Source organism: Colletotrichum siamense (genome assembly GCF_013390195.1).
Source record: "Colletotrichum siamense strain Cg363 chromosome Unknown KSG_Cg363_contig05, whole genome shotgun sequence".
NCBI classification, from domain to species: Eukaryota; Fungi; Ascomycota; class Sordariomycetes; order Glomerellales; family Glomerellaceae; genus Colletotrichum; species Colletotrichum siamense.
In genome coordinates, this window is record NW_023501018.1 from 2,433,806 (window position 1) to 2,443,000 (window position 9,195).

At 54.3% G+C, this 9,195-nt stretch overlaps 2 protein-coding genes across 2 annotated transcripts; one reads left to right on the forward strand and one right to left on the reverse strand.

Annotated features, from left to right (window-relative positions):
- Positions 1–5,925: 5,925 nt before the first annotated feature.
- Positions 5,926–6,387, forward strand: CGCS363_v008235 (uncharacterized protein; the record flags this gene model as incomplete). The annotated part of the gene is made up of 1 exon (XM_036640084.1): positions 5,926–6,387. The coding sequence occupies one exon, from the start codon at positions 5,926–5,928 to the stop codon at positions 6,385–6,387; it is 462 nt and encodes a 153-aa protein (XP_036494210.1).
- Positions 6,388–7,639: 1,252 nt separating this feature from the next.
- On the reverse strand, positions 7,640–8,769 carry tif35 (Eukaryotic translation initiation factor 3 subunit G; the record flags this gene model as incomplete). Its single annotated transcript, XM_036640085.1, has 3 exons — positions 7,640–7,864; positions 7,942–8,596; positions 8,750–8,769. The coding sequence occupies 3 exons, from the start codon at positions 8,767–8,769 to the stop codon at positions 7,640–7,642; spliced, it is 900 nt and encodes a 299-aa protein (XP_036495026.1).
- Between the last annotated feature and the right edge of the window lie 426 nt (positions 8,770–9,195).

The window sequence follows — 9,195 nt, forward strand, 5'->3', positions numbered from 1 at the left end:
ACGTGTCCAAGGTATAGCTTCCGAAGCCAGGCCGCACCAAATGGGCCCCGGTTCTACCAAAATTCCGCTTTGTTGGAGTGCCATCCTCCTCTTTGCCTAAAATCAGGCACATTGAACCTGCAAGGCTCCTGTTATGCAGAAGGGGAGTGCATCTTGTGGTGGGGGCTGCTCTTGCATAACTTACCTGAAGACATCCGGGGCGACAGGAACTTGCAGCCGTAATTCCGTGCCGTGTCTCGTGGGGCCTGCTCTGCTGATAGGTGAGGTTTGTCAATTCGTGTACCAATGCTGTTGTGCTGCTGAAAGAAATCGCTGCAGTGCGGTATGTTATTGTTCTCAAGGCTAACTCACGGACGCCATCCCAAACGCTTTTTCTACCCCATCCAGACCAAGTTCCTAATTGTGGCAGACGGATCGCTGTTCGGGTCAACTTAAGCCGACGACGTTCGAGGCCCACTCGACCAAGCCTGTACCGAAATCATTCTGTTGTCTGACCGTGCCGGTTTCCTCCCATCCACGCAGCATTCTGCTAGATCAACGGGCGCACCTGTTTGGGTCAAGATTGACTGCTTGATAGCACACTCATGCCTTTTCGAATGGGGCGCCGGTAGGCGTGCTAGTTCCTTTGGATGCAGACATACTGTATGGCGCCTGCAACTTGTGAGCGGACATCCAGTACGATGCGGTTGCTTCGTTGACTTACCAGAACTTGCTTTGCGTTGCAGATTCTCCAGGCCATCTTCTTGACATTTCCGTCAGCTGGCACAATTGCGGGAGCAAACTCAATGCCAAACATCTGGTGAATAGCGTATACGATCCGCTTGGCATACTTGCCGTCCCTCTCAACATGGCCGCCAAACGATTCTTCTACCGTGTTAGGGGCAATGTCGGGATCACGGTCGCAGCAGTTCTGCACCACGGGCAGCAGAGCTTCCTCGACCGCCCGTTCGTATATGCCGTTGGCGTCTACCTCAACGTCCTCTTCGTCGAACTTGCCAATGCGGATTTCGAATGGCTGAGAGATGTTCATCACATTGTGACTGCCAGCGTGGTGATAACGGAATTCAAAGACACCCTGGGTCCACCACAAGCGATCTCCCTCAAAAATGACCTCGCCCTCCACAAGATCAGGTTCTGAGGGATCCTCCTTCGATACAGGACGGTCTGGAACCAAGATGGCCTTGTCTGCGGTGGCTGCGTCATAGTTGCCTGGAGTTGTAGGAACCCATCGCCCCAAAGAAGAGACTTCGGTGATGTCCCTGGAGTGGTTGTCGGTAACCATGTACAGGCCGATCCAATCTTTGCTGTCGTGCTTGGCTGGGGCACGCCATTTGACCTTGAGGGGGGCACCGTATTCGAAGATTTGCGTCTCAACACCGCGAGGGAAACGCGCCGTCACACTCTCCTTGCCAGTAGCTCGCTCATTCGCGGCGGAGAGGCTCGAGGGAGTGCCTTCAACCGTGAGAGAGTAACATTTGGGGTTGAGGCCTGCAAGGTCTGGAGATAGCCTTGTGATGGTCAACCGCGCGGGATACTTGTTGAAGAGAGCGGAAGTATCGCGGACAATAGTCTCGATGCCTGCGGCAAATTTGGGACGCGCAGTGTCGAGGAACTCTTCGATAAACTGCGCGGTGCCGTCAAGAACCTTGTCAACCCCTCGCTGCCAGCCTTGGACTGGCGGGGGAAGAGACCGCTTGATGAATTTGGTGAGCCCCGCCTCTTGGCGCACGCTCCTGCCGTAGATTTTTTGCATGTGCGGCTTCTCAATGAAGTTGATGAAAGCCAAAGTGAGGATCTGACTGATCAGTGCCATGACGAAGATGGCTCTGCTCCAAGTGATTAGGGCAAGCCCCCACAAGCCTGCGGTGCCGAAGATGCGCTCAGGGTTGTTGAGGAAGCGGTAAATGGACTTGTAGGTCAACTTTGCTGTTGAGTCGTAGAAGAAGTCCCCAAAGAACCAGCCAAATTCTCCGAGCGAGTCGTAGACACTCACAGAGGTCCAGATCTGAAGGGCAACAAGACCCGCACCAACAACGTGCTTGAGCAGAACCCAGCCGTAGGCCCAGTCCTCGGGAGGAGAATACATCTTCCAGCAAGCTGCCAAAAAGGAACTTGTGGACATGACCAAGCTCAGGTGGTACATACCCTTCCATTGATTCCAAGCCTCAGTGTGCGTCTCGCCGAACTTGAGGAAGTGCCTTGTCCAAAACTTGTTCTTGGATTGCCCATAGAGGATCGCTCCGAGACCCAAATGATACCACACGCGCCAAAGCAGAGCATGCGACAGGAATATGGCCTGAAAAACTTGGGTTGAGGGCGTGACTAGAGTAAGGATAACCAAGTAGAGTCCAAGCAAGAGAACCGAGGTGTCAGTGATGCGGAATAAGTCGAAGTTGCCTAGACCCAGCATGTTGTGTACTTGAGGTGGGCCTTCTTTGTTTGTCGAGGCTTGTTCGACCAAAATATCTTCAGTATCTGAGGACGACTTGATAGCGACAATCTCAGATTTCTCACCGACGGCAGTCGACACGGTTCGCTTGCGTGGGGCAGGAGGATTGTAGGTTTTCTCAATGTGAGGGTTTTCAACGATCACCAAGAAGGCAAATTGGGCGAGGTGTGCAACGACGGAAATGAAGAGCACCTCATAACTGGCAGCCATCATGGAAATGCCGTAGTAGCCAGCGTACCCAATTGAGTACATGGGATGAGGAGCCATCTCGAACACGCCGTCAAAGTTCAGCTCTTGGTCAATGAGGTAGAAGAAGTCACCCCAGTACCAGGCATAGTCCTTCACGACCCGGTGAGCGTCTAGCTTCACCCACAAGTTGAAGAGAACGAGCAGGATGCCGACGATCCATCGACCGGCACCGAGCAGAAGGCTCTCGCCCTCGGGGGTGTGACCACAGATGATGGCAAAGAGACAGTAGGACACGAAGTCACACATCAAGATCAGATCGACAACACGGCGGAAGACGAGCCAGGTGTTGTACTCCATAGGAGCCTTCTCGAAGCTGTAATCTTCAGGTATCTTTGCCTCAAGTTCTCGCTTGAGCATGTTATAGAGCCAGGGCCTTGGCTGCTTGCCAGAGCTGGGATGCTCAAAGAGTTTCCATCTAGCAGCCCACGTCTCCAACCTGCGGTGTTGGGATTGAATGGTGAGAAGATAGCCAATGCCGATGTTATAGGCTGCTCTCCAGAAGAGAAAGACGAGAGCAAAGACGGGGCGTTTCCAAGAGGCCGGAATAAAGTAGGCGGCGCCGATCTGTAGGGCAAGGATGGCCAGGACCAGCAAATCGGAAAGATTCTTGGGTTGTCTCGGGTCGAGCAACTGCGACACCATGTCATGGGTCGTAGGAACGGTAAAGACTGGGCGTAGAGGGCCACGTCAGCCTCCAAAACCAAGTGGGAGTCAGAGTTGAAGAAAGCAACCATGCAGCCTACCTGTACCGTCAGGAGTACGACCAAAGGTCTTGTTGGGTTTCTGGTCAACGTCTAGGTCTTGACTGATGTCAGACGACTGAGACTGGTCGTCTCTGAAAAGTGAGGCATTTAGGTCCTCGGTGTGGGCGGCGGAGGACGCAGGCCTCTGACGCTGGCGAAGACCAGCATCATTGGAGTTGTAGTCGGTCGAGGAGGTCATTCTGGTAGAATGGTTGGCGGTTGTTGAAAATGCCGACGTCCTGTAGAGAGACTGATGGAACTTCACACACAGGGGGGTCGGTAAGGGCGAAGTGCAAGAGTAGTTCTGATGCTCAAGGTGTCCATGAGCTGCCAGTTGTCTAAATACCTGGTCTAGTAAGGTATGCAGAAGTTGGTGGGTTGCAGGTGGTTGTGCGCATGAAGTAACGTATGTGTGTGAAGAGACAGCGGCAAGAGGGGAAGAGGCAAGTACCTTACCTTAATATGAGGTGTTGAAGGTTAGACGTGGAATTACGACACAGCGACCAGGGGGGTCGGTTTCCAGTGGGAAGTCCTCCAGAGAGGGCCCCACCATTACACTAGAGCAGTGCACTGAGGGTGGGTTTTTGGGATGAAAGTGCCCGCCGTCCCGCCCAAAGGCTTTGGATCACATGTCACAGAGACACCAGAGTTTCCTTTTTCAATGTCAAAGGGACAATTGTTGAGGCTGGCCTCAGGCCAAGTGGCCAGGTGCAGATTACTGCGGCAATCTGACGAGGCCCCGATTACTACCTACTTTACCAAGAGCAAGAAAGCCAGACAGAGAGAGGGAGAGGGAGGGTGAGAGAAAAAGAGAAAACTGGCCCCCCTCCTTCTCCTTCAGCCGCCGCAACTCAGTGAGCCTAGAGCACCACCACCACCACCACCACCACCATAACAACCTCAGTTTGGGGGCGGCAGACCCAATCAAGCATCTGCCCGGGCGCAGATCCGATCTTACAGGCAAAGAACCTAAGGTCTTCGGATAACTTACTTGTAGTCACTGTATCTTAGGGTGAATTGAGAGAATAGTAACCGGGCTGCAACCACTAATTACCTACTGCCATCTACCTCTCACGCACTCAGCCGTCAGCAGGTACAACTGCGTGTCTCAGACGCACACGTGCAATCGCGCTCGAGTGTTATCCCGAGCCCTAACCACCCCAGCCAGCCACCGCCTTAAGTCAACTCCATGTCGTTCTGGGTCTAGGTCTGCCTGGTCTACCTTACCTCAGGTACTTAGTGCCCACGGCGGAAGAGAAAATCCTTCACTGCGCTTCCAGCGTTTTCCTTCACAACGGCACCCAACACACTTCAAAGGTTGTCCCACGCGGGATGGGATGCTAAGGCAACCTGCAGGCAGGACCACCTTTCCGACTGCGCCAAGCCGCGCCCGGATGCGGGGCACGCCAATGACCTCTCGGAGAGGCCCAGCTTAGTTACCTAACTCAACGTGTGGTGTCTTTGCAGGCCTAATTACACCACAGCCACAGAACAGAGTGCCCGTCTCTCGTCTTCTTTCGCGGCGCTTCTACTAAGCGAGGGTCTCACTGTACCTACGCTTGGACATCCATGTACCTACCTACCTTAGCTACCTAAGGTAAGGTAAGGTGCCTTACATAAGACCGTCTGGTGCCCGATAAGAGACGGACGGAGGCAGGGCCGATAAGCAACTCAAGGGCTCGTCGCCGAGGGGAACCACCTTAGTTACCTTCCATAGCTTTACGCACCTACCTACTCTCACTTACAAGTACAACACATCCCTCTGCAACTTCAACCCCTGAGCTTGAGGTCTTTCCAGAATGCCTTCAGAATCCCCTGACAAGTGTCACATCGAACCAAAACTCCCGTTGCAACGGCAACAAATAAGGCCTAACACAAAGCTTCGAGCGGAGCCGGTCCGGCATCCTGCAGACAGGGCCATGCCAGCCTCACCACGCGATGCGGAACAGCAACATGAACCCTCATCAACAACATCCCTCCGCCAAGTTCACGCGCATTCAAGCGCGCCACGCGTTTTGATTTGGTAGCCATGCCACCAAACACACCTCTTAGTAACCACTCATTTGCCTGGAGACTGGTCCAATGGAGCCCCTCAAGTTCGGCATCCCTGGCTGGGATTCGCGCTGCCCCTCCAGGGTACGCCCGTTTTTTGCATGAACTTCTAGAATGACAGCATCAAAACACACCCACCTCGCACAAGGGCCCCTTCCTGGCTCAAATTTCTCACCGGCGGGCGCGCTTTGAAGAGTCGCTTCGTTCGGCAGTTGTATAAAGACTGCCGGCGGAGGTCCAATCCCTCTTCTGAAAGCCTGACTTACATGTGGTTTTGCCTGCCAAAGCGTCTTAACTGACCTCCATTCGTTCATTGACTTACACACACACATATTTGATACTCACTCACATAAGCGGGATACCGCCCCTCGCTAGAGAAGACATATCCTGATAATCATATACCACCCCTTGCCACCAAACAGAGCAAAAGACATGGCACGCGCTACCCCGACAGCCTCTCTGGCAGGCGACAAGCCCTTGCCGACCCGCCCCGGCACTTCAGGCACGGAGAACCTTCTCAGGACGAACCGCCGCCAAGCCTCAGACAATTACCAGCGCGCCCAGCGTGCAGAGAGAACCTACCGGGCCAAGAAGCGCGCCACCGCCGCCCGCGCCGACCTCTCCGACGCAAAGACCCACTACGCCGAGTGCTTCAAGCACCTCACCCGCGGCCTGGCCGTCACCTTTAGCGCCGTCAAGTCTCTCCCGTACGTCTTTGACGAGAAGCAGGAGGCCGCCCGCCAGAAGGCCGAGGCCAAGAAGAAGCAGCGTGCCCTCGAGAAGAAGAAGAAGCTCGAGGAGAAGCTTGCGAGGGAGAACGCCGCTGCCGAAGGCGAGACCCCGGCTGAAGATGCCGCCGCCGAGGATGCTCCTGCCGAGGAGAACGCCGCATGATGGACCATTCGCAGAGTCGAGTCGATTACGTGGTTGAAAGGAATCTAGAGCCAGACCGAGACTTTGCAGACGGACTCCTTGTGCTAGCTCTCGAGCTCCGTCTCGCATCCTTGTCTCGCGCCCATGTTTCCCTCCGAGTCAAATACACACACGTCTACCCCGCCTTCAGGACCTCACTCTGCGACGGGACTCCCAGCGTCGTGCGCAACCGCGCAGGAACGCGCCATTTCCTCCGGCCCAACATATCGACAGCAACATGACAAAACAATGACGACACATCATCGACAAGTACCAAACACAAGGACGACACAATCGACTTAAAGAAAAAAAAGCCCTTGACAAGGGAAAAAAAACAAGTACGACACTCGTAAGCATCGCAATCTTCGCTCATGGACAACACATTCGCTTTCCCGCCCTCGAGGCACTCACATTCGCTTCACTACACACACCATCAACCCATTTTCCTTATTCCCCTCGCCTTTTTTTTTTCTTTCCCCGCTCTTTGTCACTTGTAGTACTGCTTGCTCTCGGCAGCAACATTTTACGGCCTTGGACGAGATAATGATGACGGAGCCAACATAAAGACGGACTCTCCTTGTAATAAACACACCACAATCACTTGGGCACGTAAAATGGGGGAACCGGCGGCCACGTTTGGGTCTTCTCACTCGGCGTCTTGTCGAAGTTTTCCGTCTTTCTCTGCGTATTCATGTTATTTTTCGACCTTTCCTATGTAACTGTCCTTTAAATGTTCTTGCTCCAGGTTCATGGAGAAAAGGGGGGCGGGAAGAGGGAGAGGATGGTTCGATGCGGTCAGGACGTCCCTCCATCAGAGATACCTACTTTGCGATTTTTTCTTCTGAATTTGAATATGACGGCATACCTTTCAAACAAGAGACTTTTCATACCGTGTCCACTGTGTGAAAAAATCTGCGAATCCCGTAGACTAGGATCTTGTCTTCTTCGTCTCTGAGGTCCTAGTACAAACAGAGCCAACGCGCCATCTAGCCCAAGAAGACCAACGGCCTACGCGTGAAGCCCAACACACCGCCGCGACGGGCTACCTATTTCCATGAGATCATGACTTTGCATTTCCGAGAGAGAGAAAAAGGATGAACTACCAAACCCCAGGATGCCAATTTTAATACCGATGCCGTAGCCGTATCTCCAGTAGTAGCATCAAAAAAACCGTCGTTACCGCTCCACACCGTTCTCTCTTCAACCACACTGCAACTCCCTCTTCTGCTCGCGCTTAGTTCGCCTTCTTGGCGAACTCGACTCTGAGAATCAAGTGCTTGAAACCGAAACCGTCCATCTTGGCGCAGGCCTTGACGGCATCGCTCCGGTCTGCGAAGCTGATGAATGCGAAACCCTTGGCCAGACCCGTCTCTCTGTCCTTGGCCAAGAACACACGAGTGACCCGACCGAAACGCTCGAACATGTCGCGCAGCTCCTGCTCCTCCGCCAGCTCCGAAACCTGTGCAATTCACAATTAGTAACCCACGTACGAACGACAACATCTGTGAGGGATAAAGCCCAATGGAGATGACTCACGTTGGTAACACGCAGGGTAGCCAGGTCGTCTCGCTCGCCGTACTTGCTGCCGCCCATCCTGTCTCCGGCAGCAGCGCCAGCGGCGCCAGCTCTGAGCGCAGGCGGGACATAGCTTCCCTTCTTGGCTCCCGGGCCTCCGGCAGCAGCAGCAGCAGCTCCCGGCTCATCTCCCATGCCAGCGGCAACGTCGGCCGTGCCAGTCTCGGTGCCGATCGGGGCCATGGTGTCCTTGTAAGGGCAGCGGGCTGTGAAATGCTCGCCGTTGCAAATACGACACTTGACCTTCTTGTCCTTGAGCTTGTCCTTCATGGCCTGGGCGTTGGGGTCCTCGCCCTGCTCCTTCTCATCCTTGCGCCAGTTCGTGCTAGGCCGGAAGATGATGTTCTCACCGACGGAGGTCGTGTCGGGGGCGGGACCGGCGGGATCCTTGGCGCTGAGGCCGAACTTGGACCATGTCTTGCGCTCGGCGACGCGCGGGTTCACCTTTTCCGTGTGCGTGGTGTAGCGGATGCGGCGAGTCGTCTTCACCTTCTGGCCCTGATCGTTGTAACGGAAGGTGATGATGGTCTTGGTGCCGTCCTTGTTGCTGATGGTCTGGGGCGCGGGGAGGTCGGTGGTGGTCTCGTCGACATCTTCGTCGTCGGCCCAGTCGTGCCTGGACAAAGGGAAAGAAGGGGGAGATCAGCATTTCTGTACACCCATCTCACATGACGGTTTCCCCTTGGTGCTCTTCCTCTGCACACAACTACTTATCCCAACGCTATTTCCAGAGGAGGGGGGGTAGGGGGTTCTGGGGGAAATGACTGACTTGGTCTTAGGGGTGGCCATATTGGATCTCTTTCTCTGATTGCTGTCCTATCTCGAAGTTGTCGCGAAGGTGATCACGGGTTCTGGCTCGATCGAATCGTGGGTTCGAGGAGTGTCAGTGTCGACGAAGCGGGTTGTCGCGATGTCCGATTTCTTGGTGGGGTTCTTGAGGTGATGAATTTTGTGATTTTCGTGGTGCGTCTCCGAGCTTTAGTGTGGGGCAAGCTCGCTATACCGTTTCGGGTCTCCCTGACCGTTTTTTTACCACCTCCGTTTTGATTACTGTGGCAACAGGGGCAACACGGTGGAATGTGGACCGTTTTGTAACGGCACCTTCCTGTAGTTTCCCATTAAAGTCTAATTCGACCTTTGAGTGCCAATCCAGATGTGAGTCGGTGTGAGATGAGTCCACGAAACACCAATGTTGTGCACCACAAGACACTCGCC